The sequence below is a fragment of the Physella acuta genome, unplaced genomic scaffold (genome assembly GCF_028476545.2).
Source record: "Physella acuta isolate Inbredline_101_S28 unplaced genomic scaffold, ASM2847654v3 ptg000218l, whole genome shotgun sequence".
In the NCBI taxonomy this organism is placed as follows: domain Eukaryota; kingdom Metazoa; phylum Mollusca; class Gastropoda; family Physidae; genus Physella; species Physella acuta.
In genome coordinates this window covers 113888-141418 of record NW_026731737.1, presented here as the reverse complement: position 1 = coordinate 141418, position 27531 = coordinate 113888, and the positions used below count along the sequence as shown (strand labels likewise).

At 31.5% G+C, this 27531-nt stretch overlaps 1 protein-coding gene across 5 annotated transcripts; it reads left to right on the top strand.

Annotated features, from left to right (window-relative positions):
• Positions 1-27224, top strand: LOC131937668 (serine/threonine-protein phosphatase 6 regulatory ankyrin repeat subunit C). 5 transcript variants are annotated; one of them, XM_059295261.1, is made up of 16 exons: positions 1-112; positions 4245-7431; positions 7813-7876; positions 9867-9894; positions 10103-10301; positions 12407-12525; positions 12648-12719; positions 13584-13682; positions 16061-16166; positions 16591-16724; positions 16809-17064; positions 17605-17759; positions 20698-20814; positions 21307-21442; positions 21956-22133; positions 24590-27224. In XM_059295261.1, exons 2-16 carry the CDS (start codon positions 4635-4637, stop codon positions 24834-24836), a joined length of 4707 nt encoding a protein of 1568 aa, XP_059151244.1. In that variant the 5' UTR covers positions 1-112; positions 4245-4634; the 3' UTR covers positions 24837-27224. The 5 variants fall into 5 exon arrangements, with proteins under 5 accessions (XP_059151244.1, XP_059151248.1, XP_059151247.1 ...); XM_059295264.1 differs by lacking the exon at positions 1-112 and adding an exon at positions 1059-1197; XM_059295262.1 differs by lacking the exon at positions 1-112 and adding an exon at positions 1059-1227.
• The last annotated feature ends 307 nt before the right edge of the window (positions 27225-27531 follow it).

Here is a 27531-nt window from a genome sequence, read left to right as displayed (position 1 = left end):
TAGACGCAGCCTGTACATTCTTGCACAGCATGCATGCGCGAAACTTTTCAATGTAACTGTCCTTTTGAATTATCATTTCTTTTGAAGTAAATAAGGTATTGCCATGTTAAAGGTTAGTTGTGCTACTCATTTTCAATTTCTATGAGACTTTTCAAATGGTATAAATATATACGAAACCAACTTGAATACCATTTAGGAAACGGTTTTCTATTTACATCAATACAATTACAAATTGAATTTTAACAACTATTAAATTGACAGAAGTTGTAAAAAGATTAATTGTTTGAAGTTACTGTTTCCAGAATAAACGAACCTAGTCTTAAAATCCTGCCTGGCGTTGATAATATGTGGGACTATAACTTACATATTTAGTTTTATAATTCTATAGGTTCTAAAATATATCATTTTATTGATTTTCTTCTTTTCCCTTTGGAAAAAAAAGAATGCTGTTCTTTACCTATTTTGAAGAGATAATGTAGTCAGCCTTTCAACCAGTCGTGTTTAACTATATCTTATAAGAGCCTGGTACCCATTAGAGCTGAGTGTACTCATCGACGTATTAAGTACCCAAGCCCGGGATCCAAACTCGAGACTATTGGGTTTTCAGTTCAACTATCTGCTTTATCTGGAGCAAAACCTAAGTAAATCAATCGTGTTTGATAACATTCATCCATCACGCTATTGTGACTGAAGTCGAAAACTGTTTAGATACATTCTCCAGACAGAAATATTAAATATACTTTGTTTTTAAATATAAATGTTGTATATTTTCTATCATGATCCGTATGATAAAAGCTAGAAATAGTCTCTCTCCTAACAGCGAATTACTATTGACAAAAGAAAAGAAATGTATTATTACTGATGTTTAGAATGCCCTATAATTTGGTAATATATATCTTATTAATATAAACTGTGTTTAAATAAAGTTTAAAACTGCAAGCAACGAAATATAAAAAAAAATATTTAAATTACAAAAAAATTAAATATGTATTTATAGTAGACTACTTGCGAGTAAAAAATTCAAAGTTCATCTTTTGAAAAGTATACTGATTTAAGTATTTTTATTATAGTCAAGATTTTTATCATAGTGTTTTCTTTAAACACTACACTCTACGATATGTAATAACGGGAATTCCTAAAATGAATCTTTTTTTTGGGGGGAAAAATTTCTTTGTGTTAGGTTATAGGCCTACATAGGTTTGTATATCAATACTCATTTTACAAACGGTACGAAATTATATTTCTTAAATAAAAACATTATACATGTTATTAAACAATTAGTAAATATATTTAAAAAACAAAATATGACATGAGCCTAATATCAGGTAATATAAGTTTATCGACATAATTTGGGATTAACTTCCCGTTTTAAATGTAAAACATGACCTTTATATTACTTACTATAATATAGTTTGCTTTAAATTACGTTTTATTCAAACAATGTAAATGACTGTAAATTACTGCATATTTTGATTTGCTTTAAAATATCCAAGTTATCTGCCAAATACCACTTGAGCTACGAACATTCTCAAATATATACTTTATTCCGTCTATATACTACTAAAACTCAAGTTTATTTAAAGGTTTGTATATATATATATATATTTTTGGTGTATTTTTGGTTGTCTAGTTAGTTACCTAAGAGCATCTACACTATGTGTAGAACTGTAAACAAGTATTTATATAGAGAATAATTTAAATTTTTTACCAAACTTTTAATCACAAATTCATTTAAAGAAGTTTAAAAATGTATTGATATATACATTGTTAGAAACACCACTTTAATTATAAAAGTTCAGAATAATTACTTTATTTATAATAAATTCATGTGATTTATTTACTTTTTACAACAAACATGGCGGCTTCTATGGAATATCATGTTGCCCATTCAAAAGTTGAAAGCATTATAAAGCCTTTTTTTTTTGGCTATAGCTTTAACGATACGTCCGTTTGCCATATTTATTAGTTTCCAACACTATTATACATTTTCAACAGTTATGCAATTTTGAATATAAAGAAATTTCTCTAGATCTACAGATAAGCTGTCGGAGGAAAGGAAAGTCAAAGTTATTAAAGTAGAACAGAGATCTAAAATCTAGGTCAAACCAAAATTAATTAGTTAAAAATAAAAACTATAATAAAAACACAAAAAAGTATTGAGTTTCTTTATTAAACTATGTTAGTCCATAAATAATTGATATAGATATTTGCCTTTCATTTTCGATGATCATCTAATTCGATAATAAGGGATTCATCTATCTAAACTCTAGATCTAGTTTTTAGATCTACGGAAATTCTAGACTTAAGCCAGTCGTTGATTCTATATCAAGATCTACCTCTTTCTAGATCTAGAATCTATGCCAATAATGAGTTTCTATACTAAACTATTTCAGACCTTAATTATTTTATATAAATCATTTTTTTGTTTAGCTATAAAATTGTAAAATTGGCAAATTTGGGATACAATTAAATTTGAAATAACAAGGCCTATTCACCTAACTCAAGTTTCTTACGCAGACTCTAAGTAAACTATACCATTAATTTTGCACTCAATCGGAAGTGCCTAGATAACTGATATGATAGTGTAATAGTTATCATGCGGGTGGTACGGGTTCAAGGCAGTGGCGTAGCGAGGTCGGGTGTCACCCGGTGCGGCACATAATGATTTGCACCCCCATCAAGTTTTCGATTTGCATCCCCCCTATCAAGTTTTCGATTTCCACCCTCCCCCTCAAACTTTTTTTATTTGCACCCCCCTCAAGTTTTCGATTTGCACCCCCCCCCCCTCAAGTTTTCGATTTGCACCCCCCCCCCCTCAAGTTTTTCTCTATATATTTTGCTATTTTTTGCCTTGGTGTCACCCCCCCTAAATGGTGTCACCCTGTGCGGTCCGCACCCCGCCCCCCCCCCCCTCGCTACGCCCCTGGTTCAAGGCACATCATGTCAATCTTCATTTTGTTTCAATGTTTGTATATGTGAATGAAAATTTTGCCTATCGTGAATTGGCGGGACACGGAGCAGGTGAAGTAGAGTTCACCTGTTTCAGTCTTCTCAACATATGAAAGGATAATGTGGTCAGACCCATTCTCAGCCTAAGGTGTGATGTCTTTTTGAATATAGTTCTGACTTTTTGTAAAGATGTGTGACAGGGGGAAGGGAAGGGGAAAGATAAAAATCGTCAAACAAACATGACGTTATTTATGGATAACCCTCGAAACACACGGTTATTCAAGAAAATCGGATAGTCTAGTTCTTACTAAATTGCGTACAATGCGAACATTATATTTTGTAAATCACAACTAAAGCTGTAGCTTCAGCTTTAGCTTCGTCTTCAGCTTTCTTTCTCTTTCGGTTTCTTTCTCACACCTATTAGTTCGGGTACTTGCAGGTAAGTTGTAGGGAAATTGTTCTTGACATAGTTTGCCGTTTGCTCTCTGTTTAACGGGAAAATTAAAGTATATTCAATATTCGAGTTTAAAGTGATCGAAAATTGACCTTAATCTTATCTATTTGGTTCCGTAGGCATCTGAAAATACCAGATACTCAGAAAAGTCTTATTGGACGAGAATAATTGAACGCTTTTTCTCCTGAGATTTAATTATTAAAGGGACGCGTCGGCGTCTGAATTTAAACTTTAAATTTTCCCCGTGCCTTGCCGACTTTGCCAAATTATACGAAGAAAAACTTTCTTTAAATTATACTAAACAGTTTACAAATAGTTGTGAAAATAAAAAATAAAAATTAAAAAGATTTACCGCTCTATTATACCCATAAAAGGGGATTTACTTTTGTCAGGTATTTCAACTTTTAATTCCCTTAGTACTTTGATTACATGCAAAAAATAAACGATAATAACATGAAAAAAGAAAAAAAAACACATATTTTAAAATCGATTCTACTAAATTTCCTAATACGGTGCTAAAAAAACAACTTCTGTGATATCTGATATTTGGATAGACTACTTGCTAAACCTGCTACTTAAAAAAAAAATAGGTTGCTCGTTTTGCCTGCAGTTTAACTTGTTAATTTATTTAGTATACTAGTTTTGTTCAGAAAAGTACACATTAAAGCAGTCACCCTTTATATCATGTAAATGTTCTGACATCAGCTAAAATAGTATCACCACTATTATGGTCAAACTAACATTTGTTTTTACATTTAAAGTAACTTTAATTAATCAAAATTTCATACATAATTCATAAAATTCTTATACTAATTTTTTTGTTTCACATACGTTTGTATAGGTTGGAAATGAATCAAAATCAATAACTCAAAAGATGTTTTATTAAATAGCAATGGAAATAATTCAGTTCGAGACAACACCAATGGTATCGATAAAATAAAGTGTAATGAGTTTGTTTCCGCTTGTAAACAAGGCGACCTGTCAACAATAAAAAGTATTTTATTTGAAAATAACGCGAGTGTCTATTATATTGATACTAATAGGTCTTATGCTTTGCTACTGGCTGCAGCGAATGGTCACACATAAGTTGTTGGATTTCTTTTAGATAAGAGAGTCAAAATAAGATGTACCAAGTACATTACAAAGAAAAACTTTAAAGGAAGCCTGCTTCTTGGGACATACGCATACTGTTCGTTTTTTATTAACAAAAGAGTTTGATTTTTAAAAAAAAATGAATAACAATGGAAAGAGTGCGTTCGTGTTTGCTTGTGGTAACGGATACTTAGAGACGGTGAAATTACTTCTAGAACAAAACGCAAGTCTCATTGATTTAGATAGTAGTGGATGCAATGCTTTGATTTGGGCTGCATGGAGTGGTCACACTGAAATTGTGAAATTTCTTATTGAAAAAGGTGCCAGTATAGATTCTATCAATTCGTTTAAAAGAAACGCATTAATGGAAGCTTGCTTTATGGGGCACACGGAGACTGTTCGACTTCTACTAACTAAAAACTTTAACGTAGAACAGAAGGATAACAATGGAAATACTGCATTATTGCTTGCTTGTGAAGATGGACACCTCAAAGTTGTTGAATTACTTTTACAACACAATGCAAGTCTCACTGCTGTAGATAAACATGGATATAACTCTTTACTTAAGGCTGCAATAAAGGGTCAAACAGAAGTTATTAAATTTATCATTGACAAATATGTAGACATTTACGAGGTTAATAACTTTCAAAGAAATGCGTTAATGGAAGCTAGTTTTTTTGGACACACACAAACTGTTCAATTCTTACTAACAAAAAATTTTCCGATCGAAAGAAAGGATAATAATGGGAACAATGCGTTATTGCTTGCTTGTGAAGCTGGACACCTTAGCTGTGTTGATTTACTTTTGCAACGAGATGCAAATCTTAATAGTACAGATAGTCATGGAAATAACGCTCTACTTAAAGCTTCATTGAAATGTCATTCCGAAGTTGTGGAGTTAATTTTAACAAAAAATGCAGATATTAATTGTGTCAATATATATTTTAAAAGTGCTTTAATGACTGCCTGCCTTAAAGGAAACACGCAAATGGTTCGATATCTATTAAATAAAGAAGTTAATATCGAACAAAAGGATAAATATGGAAACAGTGCGTTATTGCTTGCCTGTAGTAATGGACACCTGAGTATAGTTCAATTACTTTTGCAACATAATGCAAGTCTCGAAGCTATAAACAATAATGGATCTAACTCTTTACTAAAAGCTGCACGTGGTGGCCACACGAACACTATTAATTTCTTAATCCAGAAACGGACCAATATAAACTACGTTAACAAATTTCAGAGGAATGCTTTAATGGAAGCTTGTATGATGGGACACACAGAAACTGTTCAAGTTTTATTGACTGAAAATTGTAATATTGAACAAAAGGATAGTGATGGAAAAAGTGCGTTATTGCTTGCTTGCAAATCCGGACACTTTAGCATTGTTGATTTACTTTTGCTACATAACGCAAGTATCGCTGATGTTGATAATATCGGATATAACGCTTTGATTTGGGCTGCGTTTGGTGGTCACACAGAAGTTTTTAAATTTTTAATTGAAAAAGGCGCTGATCTTAATTGTATCAATAAATTTCAAAGAAATGCATTCACAGAGGCTTGCTTTAAAGGGCATATCGAAATTGTTGGATTGCTATTAACGAGCGATTTAGTTACCAAACAATTGTGTAATATTACAAATAAAGCTTTGATGCTTGCTTCTAAAGCTGGAAAAGTTGGAATTGTAGAATTGCTTGTGCAACATAATTCAAGCTTAACTGGTGTTGATAATAATGGAGATGGCGCTTTAATTTGGGCTGCACGCGGCGGTCACACAAACGTTGTTAAATTTCTTATTGAGAATGGCATAGATATCGATTGCACCAATAATTTTCAAAGAACTGCATTTACAGAAGCTTGTTTTAATGGGCATACACAGACAGTTCAATTTTTAATAAGTAAATTTTTTAATACGATAAACACAAATAATATTGGCAATAACGCTCTATTGCTTGTTTGCGCAAAAGGACATCTAAAGACTGTGCAATTGTTAGTGCATTATAAAGCAAGTCTCACTTATGTAGACAACAATGGATGCAACGCTTTAATCTGGGCTGCGCATGGTGGCCACACAGATATTGTCAAATTTCTTATCGAGAAAGGCGCTGATGTTAATTGTTTTAGTCGATATCAAAGAAATGCTTTGATGGAAGCTTCTTTTATGGGACATACAGAAACTGTTGAGTGTTTACTAAGAAAAGATTTTAATATGAAACAAACGTATAATACTGTCAGTATTGCTTTGATGCTTGCTTGTGAAAAGGGGCATCTGAAGACTGTTGAAATGCTTGTGGGTAATGAAGCAAGTCTCGATGATGTAGACAATGATGGATGTAACGCATTAATTTGGGCTGCATGGGGCGGTCATACAGAAGTTGTTAAATTTCTTATTGAGAAAGGCGCCGACATTAATCGTGTCAATAAATATCACAGAAATGCATTAATGGAAGCATGTTTTATGGGCAATATAGACACAGTACGTTTTCTACTCACAAAAGATTTTTGCATAACACAATGCGATAATTCAGGCAATACTTCGTTATTGCTTGCTATTCAAGCTGGTCATCTCAGTGTTATCGAATTACTTTTGCAACATAACGCAAGTCTCACTGAAATTAATAAATGTGGAAATAATGTTGTACTCAATGCAGCAAGTAGCGGCCACACAGAAATTGTTAAATTTTTTATTGAGAAAGGCGCTGATATGAATTGTGTGAACAATCTTCAGAGAAATGCGTTACTTGAGGCTTGTTTTAAGGGACATACAGACATTGTTAGACTCTTACTTAAAGAAGATTTTAATAATGGTAAAAGTGCCTTCAAGCTCAGTTGTGGTAGCGAATCAAATTCTGTCTTGATATTTAAAGCACTTACCAAGCGTTTTAAAAATTTAGATATTGGTTTCCAGTTACTTTACAATGAATTGCTCTCATGCGGTACGTTGTTTTTCTTTTTCTAAGAATTTTACAATTACATTTTTCAATCTTCTAAAAACGTAAAGAAAAAATGTTCAATAATATATCGCGGTATTACATACTTAAAAAGGTATTTCATCTATGTCAAATTAACGATTAGCTGAACTATTCCAAAACATTTAATGATAATAACATCGTATATATTTTGAAATATACAATCGAAGTAAAAAAAAATATAAATAACGATTTTAAATCAAATATATGTTTAACATTGTTTATTGATAAAAATGTTAGTAATTATATCTTAATAAGCAGTTTAAATATTATACATGCTTTGTATAAGAGATATTGCTCTATTTTTAAATATTCATATACAAAATGTTATATTACACTATTCTCTAGGTAAATGGCCAACGGCATGGCAGTCTTCAGATTCTAAAACTTCTACATTCAACGAGATAATAAAGTAAATAATATTTGCATGGCTAAATATTTGTGTATGCATATTGAAGATAAAGACATCCCTAATATGCATATATGCATACATATATATATATATATATATATATATATATATATATATATATATATATATATATATATATATATATATATATATATAATATATATATATATATATATATATATATATATATATATATATATATATATATATATATATATATATATATATATATATATATATATATATATATATATATATATATATATATAATATATATATATAATATATATTATATATATATATATATATATATATATATATATATATATATATATATATATATATATATATATATATATATATATATATATATATATATATATATATATATATATATATATATATATATATATATATATATATATATATATATAAAGGTTTGATAAACCAGAGAAAAAAAATGTGCAACGTGTTAAGAATTTTTAAAAGCTTACTAATATTGAAAGACTAAGATATAAAACATGTGTAAAATTAAATGTCATTAAAATCTTTGTTTCTCAGCAATGGATTTTATTATACATTTATAAATTGGAATAAATTATGCGGTCGTCTTGGTCGGGTTGGTTAAGCTCATTGTTGAGCCGATAATAGAACGTAATTGTAGAATTAGAATCCAGACAGTCTACTTATTTTAGAAAAATATTAACTCATTGTTAGGATGTATGTTTGATTATGCGAATTAATGCAAAATGAATATTGGTGCGTGAGTATATTGAAAGAGCCAAAGTATGACGCGGTATGCAAGAATGTGACGGTTCAGTGTAGGATCGTTGTTGTCGGGGGGGGGGGGGGGGATACGTTTTTAGTAGTCTTGTTCTTGATGTCTTATGGTGAGGTCGTAATGTAATTCAGTTTTAGTACCGTTCGTTCAAGTTCTCCTTAGTATTTTTAATTGTGCTATAAATAGTAAAATTAAATAACGTCATCATGTCGAATCATCTGTATACTTTGATGTCGTCGTGCTTTAGGATGAACTATTGAATGGCTAGACAGAATATAATGGTAGTGCATACCCTCTAGCTGCGGGACACATAGACCCCAGCTATAACACTTATTAAAAAACTAATTAGTCATTACATTTAATATCATAGTGCATTGCCATCGGGTCTTGACCCGCGTTCCGAATTTCATAGAAATCGAATGGCTAGTAGTGTCCGAAATTTCGCTCGCCCGTTTTCATCTAGACAAGAAAAAACAAGATGTAGACAGAAACAGAAAGCAAGTAAAACAAAAGCTTATAAGAATAAAAATCGTTTTTATATAAAACATAAAAATGTTATGTAATAATACACTAAAAAAGAGAAAATACATGTTTTCTTTAAACATATTATAATACACTATTATTAATAATATATAAAGAAAAGCGTGGGTCACCATTATCTATTGGATACCTTTGAATACATTTAGAAAGACATCCACGCTTTTCTTTATTATTGTTTTAATAGTAGTGTATTATAATATACTTAATTATAATCTACTTTTCTCATTTTCAATAACTTGTTACATAAAAACTTGTTATTAAAACGATTCTCATGCATTTTATTTTTCATTAGTTAACATTTTCAATACAAGAGATTTGCTTGACTAAAATGTATTGCGCTCCAAATGAACAAGGTAACCTGCGTATATTAATGCGGATTAGAAATAGTGAGAACCCCTACTAATTTGAGAAATATTGAACTAATTCATAAAAAATCAATTAGGCATTTAATTCAGTCACATTTTATGTAATATTACATTGTCTTTGAGTCTTGAACCATGTGCCTAATTGCAGATAAATTGGTCGGTTAAAAGTACCAGAAATTTCGCTCGCTCGTTCGATTTAGACAGGCAATAGAAAGACAGGTGGAAGACAGTGTTAAGCTTGTAAAAACGTATTTATTTTTACTGTTTGGTCACTATCACAAATTGTATTGTTTATTTCTCTTAGGAAATTAAAGGAACACCAAACACATTTAGTAAGTATTCAATATCTTTATTTATTTTTAAAGAAATAATAAAACAAATGAAATAAGTTTAGAAAAACGAACATTTAGCTAAAGCGTTGACAAGTTATACAGTTATATAAATAAACCCCTTCATATGCAGAAATAATGTATGAATGTATACAGCCACAATGTCTTCATAATTAAATATGAATGTGTATTTTGCTTTCATTTTGTTAAGGAAGTGGAAATGTCGGTAGATCAGTTGCGGCAACAAATTAGAGATGTTATGTCAACGATCAGAAATGCAAACGAATTTAACTACGTAGAATGTTACGTGCAGCAAAAATTCTTTGAGGTGGTGTGTAGTGTGATGAGAAAAAAATCAGTAAAAGAATGTTCTGAAATTGGAAAACATCTTGCCGATTTAAAACTCGCAGGTATATATTTTATATATATCTTTTTTAGCCGTACCGTCCAGGCCCTGCACTGGCATTTGAGTTAATAAAAATCATATTCCCAGTGCTGTCAGGTATTTAGAGTTTTCTAGACATAAAATTAAATTTCAGTACTAAAATTAACACTTTAAAAATACTACACAATGGCGATGAAGTTAAAGGTTTATACTATATGCAATGTTCAAAAAACATAAGAGAGTTTTATATATTACATGAAATGAAAGAAGTGGAGGTCGGGGTTGGTGGTTAGAAATTAGTGGGCCATCGAAATGTACAAAAGTACAAAAGTAAGTTTAATCTTAATGATGGGGAAACTATTTTACCTGATGTCGTAACATGTAAAAAAAAAGTGTGACGAACAAAAACCATACTAATACAACTGCAGTTTCAAAGGATGCTATAAAATCAACTTTTTTCCAAAAGCAGACATATCAGGTTTTACAAGTTGCCACCTTAAATTATAATTATAATTTAAAAAAAAAATTATAGTGTATAATTATTTTTAAAAAAATGATATAGAATGAAAGTTACATGTTTTTTCTTCCATCCACTTGATATTATCGTTTAATTTTATGTGCACTCAAAGAATAAGTGAATTAAAAGTTTAAATTACTGACGCAGTTATATTTCTTTATTTAATTGAACAATTAAAAATAATTTATTTTTATAATTTTTACACCTATTTGAAAACCGTTTAGTATACTTTTTAAAAGGAGTTTTTTCTTTAAACCAAAAGTTTTCTTCGTTTATTTTTGCGTGTAGTCAGAAAATTAAAAATTTGAAATTATTGACTCAATTATTAAACCCTTTATATGTTATTTCTGAGATTCTTGAATTTTTCATGGTGCCTATCAGATTTTCTTCCAGGAATCCCTGCCGCTCCCACGAACGAAATGGAATATATATATTGAACATATATACTTTTAACAGTGTCCCCCCCCCCCCCCTGAAAATATCCCCCCCCCCCAGAGAAAAAAGTCTGGAAGAAACACTGGTGTCTACGGCATTAGAGTAGTCTCCTTACCAAATATCAACATTTTGTCGCATATGCCACTGGTCGATCTAATTCTAGCACTTTTTAAAATTTATGTTTATATGAGGCCGCAGTCATTCTATGTCAGTTTTCGGTCACTTTAAATTCGATTACAAAAATTACTTTAATTTTCCTCTTAAAAAGTGTAAACAGCAAAGTATGTCAAGAACAATTTCTCTGCAACATATGTGACCTACTTAGGTCCTTTTTAATAGTTAAAATGTACTAATTCTCAAATGGCCTTGAATTATCTTTTATTAAACTAAGAAATTTTCCACCAGACCCCTGTGACGGTGATCACAACTGTACTCGTTGTACGCGTGTTTTGTCCTCCCCCCCTAGGTAGTCCTTGACCTTCGTGTCTATATCCCATAATCCTGTGGAGATAGAATTATAAAAAAGGCGCGAGACACCCACAGAGAGAGAGCCCATGGCATCATGTTGTGATATTTAAACTAGGCAGTAATTAACTTAAATTTCAATAGTATTCTGTATCTTGTTTTCCTAGTGTAAGTTGTGTTAATTAGGAATTATATCAAGTTTTAGTTGTAGTCAGAGGTTTAGGGCTATGTGTATTTCATGAAATTGTAAGTTGGGCTTTCAACATTATTATATATTTTCTTCATTATTAGCTAAACTTGTTACATTTTAAAAGGTTTCGGCTCTGATTAAAAGCTCAAATAGATTCAGAAATTCGTTGTACTTATAATAACACACTAGATGTTAGATAGCGAGTTTATAAAGAGCTTTGTTTTTAGTAGTCTTTTATGGTTTTCACAAATATATATATATATATATATATATATATATATATATATATATATATATATATATATATATATATATATATATATATATTTATTTATTTATTTATTTATTTATTTATTTATTTATATAAGGTATTAATGATTCTAAATATTTATTTTTAAATATACACTTTAAAAATTATTTTATTATTTTTATAAGCAATATTTAAAATATCTATGTGTAGAATAAAAAAATCTAATTTATAAACAGAATTGTATTTTTATTATCTCATTAAAAAAATCTACAGAATTGACAGTTCAGCCCTTTAGATTACACAAACTACTAAACATTTCAGCCCCAGAGTTTATTAACATGATTCTTCAAAATTTAAAATCATTTTGTAAATTTAGCAGACGATTCTCAAAGGTAAATTACATAATTTTTTGTTTAATTATCTTATTAATCTTTTTTTATCGAGCATTAGTATTTCACTGTAGGAATGTTATTAAATACATTCTTTAATATTTCAAAATCCCCTTTAATTTCAGTCTTTGGCACAGCAGGGAATAATAGAAATTCTACTAGAGAGATTACATAATTTAGAAACGATTAAACATAAAGTAAGAGGCTTCTATTACAAATGAAACATACTCGTTCATGCTTTCTAAGTGTCTGGGTCTTGGTCTTGGTCTGGGTCTAGGTATATTTTAGCTAGAACACACAGACACAACGATATGGGTATTCAAATTCATTAAAAACTTTACATAAAAAAGCAAAAATAGGATACAAAAACATACTTAATAAAACAAAGATCTAGGTCTAGGTCTAGGTCTAGGTCTAGGTCTAGGTCTAGGTCTAGGTCTAGGTCTAGGTCTAGGTCTAGGTCTAGGTCTAGGTCTAGGTCTAGGTCTAGGTCTAGGTCTAGGTCTAGGTCTAGGTCTAGGTCTAGGTCTAGGTCTAGGTCTAGGTCTAGGTCTAGGTCTAGGTCTAGGTCTAGGTCTAGGTCTAGGTCTAGGTCTAGGTCTAGGTCTAGGTCTAGGTCTAGGTCTAGGTCTAGGTCTAGGTCTAGGTCTAGGTCTAGGTCTAGGTCTAGGTCTAGGTCTAGGTCTAGGTCTAGGTCTAGGTCTAGGTCTAGGTCTAGGTCTAGGTCTAGGTCTAGGTCTAGGTCTAGGTCTAGGTCTAGGTCTAGGTCTAGGTCTAGGTCTAGGTCTAGGTCTAGGTCTAGGCCAAGTTTAGGTCTAGGTCTAGGTCTAGCTAGGTCCATTCGGGCATTCGTCCCATTCGGGCAAGTGTCCATTCGGGAAATCGGCCTTCGGGCAAACGGCATTCGGGCAAGTGTCTTTCGGGACTTTGTCGTAGACCCCTATTTCTTATTTAGGATAAGATGCTTAACGAATTATATTTGACATTTACCTGTGTGAAGTTTCTTACAATTACTGAACATATATTTCTACTTTTTACATCAATAAACAATATCTTTTCAGCAATGGGTCTTGTTTGTAAACCTATCTGCTGGCATTATATTTCATTTATTAGAAAATGAAAACACTATAGAGAAATCTAGCGCTGAAAAAATTTATACGGTAAGTTTTTTTCAACCTTGCAACATCTTTTTAAGCCTTTTATTTTACACTAGCCATCGGTACCCGTTTCACGTGAATTATAGGCCTATATATTTTAAAATGTTGTACTTGTTTGAGAAAATTAATATATGAAATAGTTATTGGTCAAAACGAAATGTGCTTTACTACACTCTGAACGATATTAGTGACAAAGCAAAGAAATAACTAATTAGCTAAAAATCCGACACATTTAACATAACACACACACACACTGATTAAGTGACTTAAATGATTTCGTTAACAATCTGGCTATTAAATGGTCATTGTGTTGTTTTTTAACTAATTTGTATTAGTTTGACCGATAAAATTGTAAATATTTCATAGCGTACGTCTTATTGAATAGATCTAAAGATCTAGATCTCAATCAAATTTGAATGAAGTAGTTACTTTCTTTATAGTCTAAAACCGGAAGTTTCATATATAAAGGAGAGACAACTCCAAAATTAAACAACTGCTGCCTTGTAGTTTGTTCTTGGTTGGACAAAGGCTGTGGAAGCAAATTTAAAAAGAAAAGCAGGCTGAAATCGGAGTCAATGGCCTTAATGGCCCATAACCAGTTGACACGTAACGCTTAATTGTGTTGGAGGCGTGGTCGAGTCGGCAAAAAGCTCATGGTTGATAAATTCGAACAAAGTCTCGAGTTCAAACCCACTGGCAGATAAATCACAATCCCCTTCAACACTAATAATTAAGAACGAAGAAGAAGAAGAAGACTTATAAAAAATAATTAAAAAATAAGTTTGACTAGGTGTCTCTCGATCCCGCACCACCTACGTGGTATTAAGTACATTATCATCTCTGCTATTTAAGTACCCTATAAAAATGGAGAATGAAAGACATATTTTTAATCCCAAATTAGCCAGTTCAATAGCTAAACAAACAAAGATTTCTATACAATAATTAAAGCCTGAAATAGTTTAATATAGAAATTTATTTTTGGAATAGATTCTAGAATAGATAGTGTATAAATCTAGGTCTTAGCGTCTACGTCTAGTTTTTGCGTAGATTTAGATCTAGTCTAGATCTAGAATCTCTAGATCTAGAATCAAAATAGATAAAATACATTTTATAACTTTTGGCCGGAAAAATTGTATTGTATACATTTTATAGCGTACTAAGATCAAAATTAAATTTGAATGAAATAGTTCTTTTCTTTTTATTCTAAACTCGGCAGATGACGTCATTAGTTAATGTATAAACATTAGTGACGTCATTGTTTAATGGGTTCTTTTGCACAACTATAACACTTTTCCTGTTGCATAAGTAAAACTGTTTTTCTGCATTCGAATATTTTTTTTTTTATATTTCTTCTTTAATTAAAATGTTGGTTATACATTTCAAACATCTACCATATTATTTTCAACATAAGTCCGTATCATGTTCTCCATATATCACTGGAGATTCTGATGTGATACCCTGCGAAAATATTTTGCGGACAGAGATAGAGAAGTGGACATATGGGCTTTTATGTATTAGGATTGATTTAAAAAATGTTTTAGGAAGTTTAACGAGTATGTTGAGTATGCAAGTTTAGAAATCCTGTTTAGTTCTCAATGGGCTGAATTTCTGGGGACAGCAACCTTTATAGAATAGAAAACAAACTAAAGCCCGTGGTTTATCAGATCTAGTTTTCTTTCGGCAGATCCAGCCAAAATGCTAATGCGAACATATACATTAGTACATTAGCTGTGTTGAATATCTAATCGTATCTATAGTGTATGGCTTAAAAAAAACCAACGCAAATCCAATAGTGCTTACAAGAAGAAACGGGCAATCCAGTGCCAGTGTTAACGCTGAATAAATTATCCGCTATGCCGGACGCCCAAATTAACGGATACCTAGTGGTAATATAGCCGCTCTTAAACTCTGGTTGCCAAACCACGTATTGACAAAAATCGCACCATCCCGGGCGCCGTCCATAAGAAATTTTAATTATTTTGTTCAAATAAACCTTCTCGAGAGTAATCTCATCAACTCCACAAAGTTTCATGGCACTCTGATGAACGGCGTCGATCCGCTTCACACTTTTATTTTTTATATACCGCACAAACGTCACTAGTTGTATTTTCAACGAAATTCTCAAAGTTTAATGATGATCGGATGAAAGGTGAAGTAATGCATGAAAGTCAGATCGACACACACACAAGTACATTGCTTTATATATATATATATATATATATATATATATATATATATATATATATATATATATATATATATATATGTATATATATATATATATATATATATATATATATATATATATATATATATAGGCATATAACATATTTTTGCTTTTTTTTTCAAATGTCAATTTTGTGTTTATTTTATTTTCTCAGGTTTTTTCAATGTTCGATTGTCTGAAAGATACTGATACATGTATGAGAATTCATCTTTTAAAAGTCTTAATAGATCAAACCGAAAGATCGTTTTTTCCCACTAAAGGTATTGTGTGAGCCAGAAATAATTAAAGCAATTTAATTTGTAAAATATGAGATTTCTATTTTCTCCTTTTTTCCCCTTTCATTTAACATTTAAAAATAAATTTAAAATTGCAATTTTGTATGAAAATGTATAAGCTAAGTTATAATCCAAGTACAAAAATTAAAAACAAAGACTATATAAACTGTAAAAGTTATGTAAGTCGCTCATTTGATTTGAAAATGCAAGATATTGAACACTGACATTTTGTCATTTAAAAAATATCTCGTCACCCATACACAAACATTTTTATTAGGCCATATTAATAGATCGTTAAAATATGATAAACATCATGTACGACGTTATATTTATAGTTATCGTATTGAAATTTTCAAAAAGTAAATTACATAATACTTCTTTGTCAGATAATACATTTTGTTTTGTTTAGAGGATGCACAGATGATAACTCAGGGTTTAAGACAAGCTATAGCAAACACAAACAAATCATACAACGACTTTAGTGTGATATCATTGATACGATGCCTCACGAAAATGTGTTTACACGCTGAAATAATTTATGAGGTGACATTTTGAAATTAATTACAAATTAGCGCTATTGCTTAGAGCCTCAAAAATCTATAGTTTCGATAAAATATTATATTTTAGGTTCTAGCTGCGGAACCACTAGACTGTCTTCTGAGCCTCATTCGATCTAACAATGTAATGGAACAAGAAGCTGCACTTGACTGCCTAAAAGCCATAGCTGAGAAAAAACCTGGCAATTATAAAATATCTGAGCAAAAACAAATAGTGTCGTTACTAGAAAAAATGCAAAGTTGTGAGCTCAAAATAATACAGAAAAAAGTAATCTCAGTTTTATGGCTTGTTAAACGAGAAGCAATAACTGTTGACAACCAACAAGGTAACAAAAAACGATTATAAATAGGAGATAAATCGACAGAAGAAAAAAGATTAATAGTGTTATAATAATAAAGCCCTTTTGGCAAATTTAACAATAGTTTGTAAAGTATTGTATTTTTTACAAGCTTTTATTTAACTTGCTTCCTCTGTCTGACGTCATTCTGTCTGTCTAGATCGAAACGCCCGATATGAAATTTCAGGCCCTTCTAACTGATAGATTCAGTAATTTCCGTTGAACGGAAGTACTAATTTACGCTATTTCCGATTTCTCAAAAAAAATGCATGTACATTTATAAAGTACTAATAATACTGCGCACTATTATGCACATTTTGTTTTGACGATCGCTTGGTGCGCAATTCTTTTTTCTATGAGATTCTATTCTATTTTTAAAAGTTTACGTAATAAAAAATCATGTCTACATTCCAAGTTATATAAAAATATTCGAGATAGTTTAGGGGAGATCACTCCCGGTTTATTTCTTAAAGTATAAAGTTGTTACTTATTTAAAATTAATTCTTACATGACATTTTTGCTTTACAGAAATCATAGCCCCTGGCTTTCCTGAGAAATGGGCAAAGTCGACGTTTCTTGGGAAAGGACAATATGGATTTGTATATCTTTTAAAAGATTTAAATAGAAATAACGATAAAAAGTTTGCACTTAAAGAAATGGAACTTGACGAGGATTTATTCCCAGTAAGTCATACATGCAGAAAAAAACAGTAATAAAACCATTGCGTGTATCTTCTGTAGTAAAAAAAATACTTCAGAAGCCCTTTTTACTTTCTCGTATATACGAAGTATATAGAAAGTCTTGTAATCGTGCACAAAAATCACATTAAAGTTGGACAGTTTTCACCGTTTTACTCCTCAGTCCTTCATCACATCCGGGATATAGAAGACTTATTTTAATCGGGCAAAAATCATAAACCCAGATATATAAAAATGTTGGCGTTTTATGCGTAATGGAGTTGGAAAAACGGGATTATCCAATTCTGTCCGTGTGTAAACACGATAACTTGAGTACCCTTACAGCTAGGTTGATGAAATTTCATATATAAGTATTTTATCAAAATCGTAGATCCGTATCAACTTTTGAGCGATTTCTGATAACCGGACGTGGTACTTTTTCTACTTTGAATTTTTCAAAAGCCTATAACTTGAGTTCTATTTCAGATAGATAAATGAAATTTCACATGTGAGTAAAAGATCTAATTCTCTACCATCTTTCAAATTTTGAGTAATTTCCGTTTATCGGAAGTACTTATTAACGCTACTTCCGATTTCTCAAAAACGCATGTCTAATATATAAAGCTCAGTTCTGTATATAATGCATATGATTGTCGTTGGAATTGTATGAATTTAAGTGTTAGAAAATTATCGTGCGCATTTGTCTAATTTTATGAGCTAAAAAATTACTATTGAAAGTGTTGGGAAATAATTTTCATTTTTCAAATTATAGTAATAATTGTCGGCATGTTCATTAAACACAAGTTTTAAAAAAATATCATCTTTTACAAAAATTCTAATTATGTCTTTATTTAGTCCTATAGCACTTACTTCCCTTTGATAAATTAGGAAAACAAAATTACTTCCCTTTATAAAACCATTGCATTAGTCGAAAATAATTTACTTTTTAATTACTTTGTTTTGGTGTTGGGAAAAAAAAAATTACATAATTAGCGGGGATTGATCAAGTGCAAATGTTGTAGGTATTTTACGGATAAGCTTGGAGTATTAAAATTGTTCATCAAATTGAAACAGGCGCGTTCGTTTAAGTGAGTGCAAAAGACTATGAATATGTTGGGGTACTATAGTCGTTCATTAAGCTAAAACAGGTGATTCCGCCCCGGGCGTTTATGTTCGCGTTAGTGTTTTCTTTGTGTTTAGGTGGGTTTGCGTTAGTGGTTGCGTTTTGATTTGGTTCGTTTTTGTTCTTTCTTTTTTCGTTTTTGTTTGTGTTTTTTTGTTTGGGTTTGTTTTTGTGTTTTTGGTTGGTTTTGCGTTTGGATTTGGTTTGTTTTCGTTTGCTTTTTCGTTGTTTTTTTTTTGTTGGTATTGGTGTTTGTGGTTGGGTTTGTTGTTAGGTTTTTGTTTTCGTTTGCTTTTTTGTTTGTTTTTTCTTTGTGTTTGTATTGGTGTTTGTGGTTGTGGTTGGGTTTGTTGTTAGGTTTTTGTTTTCGTTTGTATTTGTAATTGTGTTAGCTTTATGTTTGCGTTTTGTTGTTTTGGTTTTGGTTGGTTGTGGTTTGGGTGAGCAATGCCGGGTTTATGATGATTACTAAACACACAGGTAATGGTCTTTAACAGAAAGGTTTTTCACAGAAGCCAGAGCAGGGCCTGGCCGGGACGGCTAGTAAATTTATAAAGTACTAATAATATTGCGCACTATTATGCACATCTTTATTTAGCGTTCACTTGGTGTGCATTTCTTTTTTCTAAGAGATTATATTCTATTTTAAAAAATTTGAGTATTTAAAATGGATTAAAAATCATGTCTAGAAGTCTATATCCCGAGTTGCCATCCCCCGTAGTGTTATATTAGAATATTCGAGAAAGTTTAGGGGAGATCACTCCCGGTTTATTTTTATTATATACAGTATTATTTTCCAAAAAACCTTGAAAAATAAATTAACTCACTTTCCATTGTATGGCGATTTTTCATTAACATCTTTAATATATAATAAATAATACATTTTAATAATACATTTCGAAAATCTTCGAAAATTAAACTTACAATTTTAGACCATGGACAAAAATGCAATAATATGGAGTATTAATCTAACAAGATGGATAATTAAAATTAAAATTTAAAATTTAATTTAAAATATTTAATAGCATAAGACTTTTGAATATGATTTCAAAACGAAAAGTTTTCAAACATGCTAGTGAACTCTTGATCAGAGGACTGTTGTGGTGAAAAATGTATGGTTCGCTTAATTCGTTTCGTGCTTGATATTCGAGCAGGAGCTAACTAAAGGCAGCTAATTCCATTTTTAGAGAATACAATTGCTGGACGGATTTTAACGCAAACACTTTTAGTCGTTCGATATATAGTTCTAAAAAATTTTAATATAATATTACTTTAAAATAATATCTAAACCTTTGTGTAAAATTACTGAAGCTATATGATGTATGACTTTTATGCACGCTCCTCGATAGATAGCCATGCCGTGTGGATAAACTGTCGGTAAGACTGCAAGCCTTTGATGAAAGCTAAAAAATGACCGCGAGAAAATTCTCCTAGACCGAAACCGCTTTGTAATAAAAAACGTTTTGCTCCTCCGAAAATCGACTAAGAGCCGTTAAATATGAAAAGAAACCATATAATCTGTAACAAATACATTTTGTGAAAAGAAATTAAACAGACTATTATTAGCCGAACCAACTTCCTGCCAAATTTGAAGCGCCTAACCAAAGTCGACCTCATTGCTTTATATAGAGATATTGCATGAATCATAAACTCTTTAAAGGTAATTTTATGACCACGGATTATTATAATGCTAATAGTAGGTAATGTCATCACTTACGACAAATACCTTAACTTATGACTTTAATAGATAATGACAAAGGAAAACTTCATTTTAAAGTTATCCATTTATTTATGTACCAATGGCATCTATATATTTTACAGAAAATCAAAACAGAGCTGAAGATATTGTTCAGATTAAATCATCCGAGACTTGTATATTTTTTCGGATTTCAAAAGAAACAAAGCAGCATATATATGTTTTTCGAATACATGCCAATGGTAAAATTTTATCCTTTAAAAGAAATACTTTTTAAATTATTAGCAAAAAGTCATATAAATGGGAAGCGTGATCGAATAGTAGCTAGGAGGTCTTGGGCTTGGATCTTCTTGTGGTGCTGTGACTGTAATACGTCCATGATTCCCCACACCTATGATGAGCATCTAACTTACATTGTTCTAAGTAAAGGCGCCCGGGCATAGTACTGACCACACCATCCCGATGTCAAGAAACATATAAACTCTCCCCTATTTTCTCTACGGATTGCTATGTCAAAAGTGGAACTTTTTTTAAAAAATCATAGCTCGGATTATAAATTTAAAAAAATGTAATTATATTTATGTAAAACAAAATCAGCATGTAGCATAAGCTGTATATTATTTCAAAATGTATTACATAATACTTTATAATTTGGTTCAAAAGATTATAGTGGTAACTACATTTTCAAGTGTATTGAAAACTTAAAAAAATGTAATTTCTGATATTCATATTAGGGTTCACTTAGAACGTATATAAAAATTAAAAAGAGTTTGTGTGAGGAAAAGATCAAGTTATTTACAAGGCAAATACTAGAAGGGCTAAATTTTCTACATAACCAAAGCCCACCAGTTATACACAGAGATGTAAAAGGTAAGGCTAATTCATTGTAGCCCTAAAGTAATATTTTAATAGTCATATATGCTAATGCATTTTTTAAATTATTATAATAAACTCCCATTTCAAAATACTTACCAATAATTGACTACATTAACTGACAAAAAACAACAACTGATAAATGATTTAAATTTAATTAAATGTAATTATGATTGCAATTGTATCGGTGTGTTTAATATTAAAACAAACAAGATAATCTACAACATACATAGAGTATAGTGTGTGTGTGTGTGTGTTATTGTATATTTATATACCTACAGTGTAGTGTTGAATAGTTAAATATATATACAATATCGTCTAAACGGTTAGTACGCCTCATTATTAAAAAATGTATCTAAATAGCAAAAGAAAAAAAAAGACGACATGCATATTATAAAATATATAACGTTTTATACATATCCTGATTTTAGACAAAATTATCGAATGTCATTTTAAAAAAAAATAAATTTATTTATTTTCTACATTCGGTAGTTTGTCATTTTTAAATAGGTGAAAATGTTCTACTAGAAAATGAGCACAGAGTTAAGCTAGCCGATTTCGGATTGTCTAAAATTGTGACAAAATCCAATCAACCGAAATCATGGAACGCAGGTACTACAAAGTGGATGGCCCCAGAGGTGTTGAAAGGAAATACTGATACACCATACGACTGTAAAGCTGACATTTGGTAATGCTTTTGTTTAGTATCTCAGCTAAATTCATATTTAAAGATACATTTCAATAAATATTTAAAGCCATCAAATTGTAGCTAGTAAGTTATACATCTAAACGTTTCTTACGCCTGCTAAATTTATCTCAACACTTTGTTGTATGATATATAAAACCAAATACCTAATTGTTAAAGGGGTAGTCTCCGGTGAAAAATATTTTTTTTTTTAATTCTAGAGAGCAATTATTTTTTTCTACAGCTTTTTTAAGATACATCCGAATATGCACTTCCACTAAAAAATTCATAAAAAACGTTTTAATAACAAGCTTTTATGTAATGATGCACTAAAAAGTAGAAAATAAATTATAGACTACTATTTAAATAACTATAAAGAAAAGCGTGGGTGTCTTCCTTAACATTAGTAAAGGTATCCAATAGATACTAAAGTGACCCACGCTTTTCTTTATAGTTATTTAAATAGTAGTCTATAATTTATTTTCTACTTTTTAGTGCATCATTACATAAAAGCTTGTTATTAAAACGTTTTTTATGAATTTTTTTTTCAGTACTTTACATGTTTTATTTACATGTTTAGAGTTACATGACTAAAAACCATTGCGCGCCTACTGAACATCACGTTCAGTAGGCGCGCAATGGTTTTTGAACGCCGCCATTACGTGATGGCGCAGCTATTGAAGGTGATGACGCGTGTGGTGTGGTTGGCTCGACATGCCTACTAATTCGGTCCAAATTTTAATTAATTCATAAAAAATTAATTAGGCATCCAATTAAGTCAAATTTAGTTTCAGATTGCATTGTCTTCATGTCTTGACCCACGTGCCAACTGTGAATCGTATCGGTCAAGTAGAACTGTCCGAATTTTCACTCCTGCGTTTCCGTCTAGACAGACTGACGAGGAAGTGAGTTAAATAAAAGCTTGTAAAAAAATGGTAATGTTTTCGTAACTCCAACAACGGCGGCCATCTTGAAAATTAACCTCTTCGAAGGATTTACACCTTTCGTAAAATATTACATTTTAAGTCCAATAAACAATTTATTCATGATCTTCTACCATATTTTGGGGCACTCAGCCAAACATTCTAAGTGCACATCTTTCAACTAATTTCGTATGAATTTTCAAATTTTGGATCCGGTAAAAACCCTTAATTTTCGGGAATTTTGTGGTATTAAATATATTGTTTTTGACGGATCCACTAACCTTCTTCCTTCCTTCCTTATACGGAAACCGGCTCAGAAGGTTGACTTCCATCAGCCAGGCAGGCCTCAGTGTAGCAAACTCCGACCACAAGAGTTTCCCACACATCGGTCGCTACTTCCGTGGGCTCTCACCGGGCTTTCCTTCCCCACCCACCAGACGCGGGACGTCGTCCCACCGCCTGGTACCCAGCTTGATCGTGGGGGGCATTCCGCCAGATCAAAACCCTCTAGCTGCTGTTATCTGCCACTGGCCATTCCGCACCCACTAGGGGGGACATGAGTTTGGTCGGACCAGTGGCATTATTCCGAAGCCCCGTTAAGGCCGCCGCTTAAAGTCAAGACATCTGGTTAGGGTCGAGAGCAAAACCCTTCTCGGTTCCCGGCAGTCTTGCACCTCTCCTCCCCCACGCTATTATGTGGGGGACTTGGGAGTCCGACGTACCAGGCTCTTCGGAAGAGCCGAACGCATACAGCAGCTCTACTCGGCCAGATCAAAAACCTCTAGCTGCTGTTGGCTACCACTAGCCATCCCGCACCCACTAGGGGGGTCATGAGCTTGGTCCGACTAGTGGCACACATCCGAAACCACGTAAAGGCCGCAGCTTAAAGTCAAGACATCTGGTTAGGGTAGAGAGCAAAACCCTTCTTGGTTCCCGGCAGTCTTGCACCTCTCCTCCCCCACGCTATTTAGAGCAAGCAACGGAGATTCGCCAGTCTAGTGCGGACAAATCTCCCGGCTCGCTCATGTAGGGGACTTGGGAGTCCGACGTACCAGGCTCTTCGGAGCCCGTCCTACGAAAGTCCTACAGCGGCTCCTTCCGTAGGTCTCGGGCGTACAGATCAAAGACCCCTAGCTACCGCTAGCTCCCCGGGTAGAAACCCGGGTCCCCTTCCGCGACCACGAGGAGGTCGTAGCTTCAGGTCGAAACATCTGCTGTAGGGCCATAAAAACCCCTTTCGTTCCCAGTCCCTGTTCATCCACTCCAGCCCACATGGCTGCGGGAGTCCGAGGGCACCAGGCTGCGCGGAACCACTAACCTTCTAATAGTCGTAACGTCTCAAGGTAATTGATTAAATGACGTCTAATATCGTAATGTAGTAAAACGTTAACATAAAATTGTTACCACAACGTGCACTATTAAAATACAATGTGATGGTATAACGTATTGATTAGTTCGGCCAGTGCATATGGTTTTAAAATATTATCTTTAAAAAGGTGAAAAAAAATGATCAAAATAATTGTGTCAATCATTTAGGAGTCTGGCCTGTACAGTTGTAGAAATGGCCACACAACATCCACCATGGCCAAAACACGAGGAAGTACAACACATGTATCAACTGGCAAAGGAATCTCAACCCGAGTACACTCTTGCAGAAACATTTTCCCAAGATATACGCGAAGTTTTAAATAAAATGTTTCAGTACGATCCTGCAAATAGAGCATCAGCACGCGAACTTTTGAATGAATCGTATGTTAAATGGAATTTCAAATCATACCCTTAATTTAAAGTGTATAATTAATTAGAATATGCTCATTATTGGATCATAAATTAAAAATTGTCTTCAATATTTTAAAATAACTTTAATCACATATATAAATGGAGGCTACGGAGTTGAAGACAATATCCTTCTATCCTATTGTTGACATGGACATCTTTCGTTGTTGGTTTTTGTTTTAATTTTTAATATTCGGATTTTATAGTGCCCGCAAAAAAAAAAAAAAATCTTTAGCCTAAAATAATTCAGAAATTTAATATTTATAGAATCAATGTTATAAATGTTTTCAAATCCAGATAACTTGAATTGTTTTTTTGTTTTTTGAGATTAAGGTACGTTTGTATTTAGTTTTATTAAACCTAAGTTATAACCAGATGATTCACTCTCGTAAGATAAACTTTAATTGGCTTTACAGGAACTACGTGATCGTTATTTCTTTACACTTTACAGGTAAAGTTTTAAAAAAAACATAATGCTATTTTAAACAACATGATATAGTTCTGCAATGGTTGATTACATTTTGTATAATACAATCTATGCTAGCCTATAAAATGCCTTGTATATGTCTTCATTATCACGTGAAAACCAAATTGCTTTTGCTTTTATAGCTGAAAATAATAAAATGCCAAATACATTCACTATTTTTTTAAATCTGAAAAATCATAAATAATGAGGGTTTATATCCACATTAGTTTTAGTTACACCAAGCATTTTTTTAAAGATTTAATTGGCGTCTCGAATACATTTGAGACTATTCTGCTTGGGTCGATTAATAGATTTTTAATCTGAAAACATAATTTCAAGAAAAAAGGAAGTAGGCCTATACGTTTGTCACTGTCATTATAAAAATTATTTCGTTAACTTTCACAAAATAAAATAAAAATGAAATTTGTCATTGTGTATTTCAAAAGCTGTTTTATATTTAGCCTTATTCATGCATTTTATTTTTTAAAAGCATGGTTCTTATACTTATCGTTAATACATATAAGAATTCAAATATGCAATATCATTTCAAACCATAAAAAGTATATAAAATAATATTCTAATGCGTGTAGAAACCACTTGCGTGCGTAAGATAAAGATTTAAAATATTAGGCCTCAGTATTTTTAAATTAACAATGAATATATAAGATGTACTAATGTTTTCGTTTTTAGTTTCATCAGATATATCTTATTTTGAATACCTTCCTTTGATTTTTAGTTAACTGTTTAAATTATGCTATTATGTCATTATTAAAATAATTATAAACAGACAAGCGATATATTCGGGTACAACAATTGTGCCGCACATTATATTTTTTATTAACCAGAAGGTTTTAAAAAAAAAAATAGATTCAGTTCCAAAATGTGACATTGTTCGTGTTAATACAACATAGAACCATTCAAAACGTTATGTTAGCCATCTATTACATGCTAGCCGTCGGTACTTGTTTCACGTGAATTATAGGCCTATATATTTTAATGTTCCACTTGTTTGAGAAAATATTGCTTCAAACATTTATTGCTCGAAACGCAATATTCTTTACTACACGTCAAATGATATTAGTGACAAAACAAAAAAGTAACAAAATAGCTAAAAATCCTATACATTTAAAATAAAATAGGCTACCAATACCTATTAATAAACAAATTATTTTCATTATTAGTCAACACAACACGATATTAAATGATTACACTGATTAAGATAATTAAATGGTTCCTTTAAAAAACACGGCTGTTCAACGGCTTTTCTGTTGTTTTTTAAAGTTATTTATATAATTTTTTGCCGAGAAAATTGTATACATTTCATAGTGTAGCCTACGTCTCGATAAATAGATCTATAGATCTAATTCATATTTGAATGAAATAGTTTATTTCTTTATATTCTAAAATTGGAAGATGACGCCATTGGTGTTTGTGTAGTTTCCATTGTTTAAATATGTGGCAAGTGACATCATTGTTTATTGCGTTCTTGTCACAACCATAAACACGTTTTCGGTTGCATAATTAAAAGTGTGTTTCTTCATTCAAATATGCCTTTATTTTTTTCCTTCTTTAAATAAAATGTATTTTATTTATTTAAAACACCCAGCATGTTATTTTCAACATAAGTCAGTATCGAGTTCTCCATATATCGCTGAAGATACTGATCTCATGGCCTGTAAAAATATTTTTTAGACAGAGAGAGAGAGAATTGCGCACATATCTAATATATAAAGCTCAATTCTGTATGTAAATATAAATTTGTTTGTCGTGGATACTTTGATGGATTTAAGTGTTAGACTATTATCGTGCTCATAGTCTACATTTATGAGTTAAAAAATTACTATTGAAAGTCTTTAAAACAATTTTCATTTTATGTACTTAGGATAATAACTTTTAATTATGAACATTACATAAATTTTTTAAAAAGTGTATCAACGTTTATAAAATATCTAAATTTGTGTCTGAAATGTATTGACTGCACAGTTACTTCCCTTTAAAAAAAATATTAAATCGGGGGAAGAAAAAATTTACTTTTTATTACTTTATTTTGGTGTTAAGAAAAAAATAATTACATAATTAGCGGGGATTGATTAATGTCGTTGGTATTTTTAATACTGCCTTTTATTTATTCTATGCACTGAATATACTGTTCAATAATTTTTTTTAACTCGATAACATTTAATAAGCCAGGTCCTAAAAATCCTATATGTTTATTTCTTTCCATTTACGGATAAGC

Excerpts from the sequence above, each read along its gene's own strand:
- LOC131937668 (XM_059295261.1), top strand. The coding sequence starts at position 4,635 with ATGAATAACAATGGAAAGAGTGCGTTCGTGTTTGCTTGTGGTAACGGA. Across the intron at positions 17,065-17,604 it reads AACTGTTGACAACCAACAAG|AAATCATAGCCCCTGGCTTT; the intron begins GTAACAAAAAAC and ends TTTGCTTTACAG. Across the intron at positions 17,760-20,697 it reads TTGACGAGGATTTATTCCCA|AAAATCAAAACAGAGCTGAA; the intron begins GTAAGTCATACA and ends TATATTTTACAG.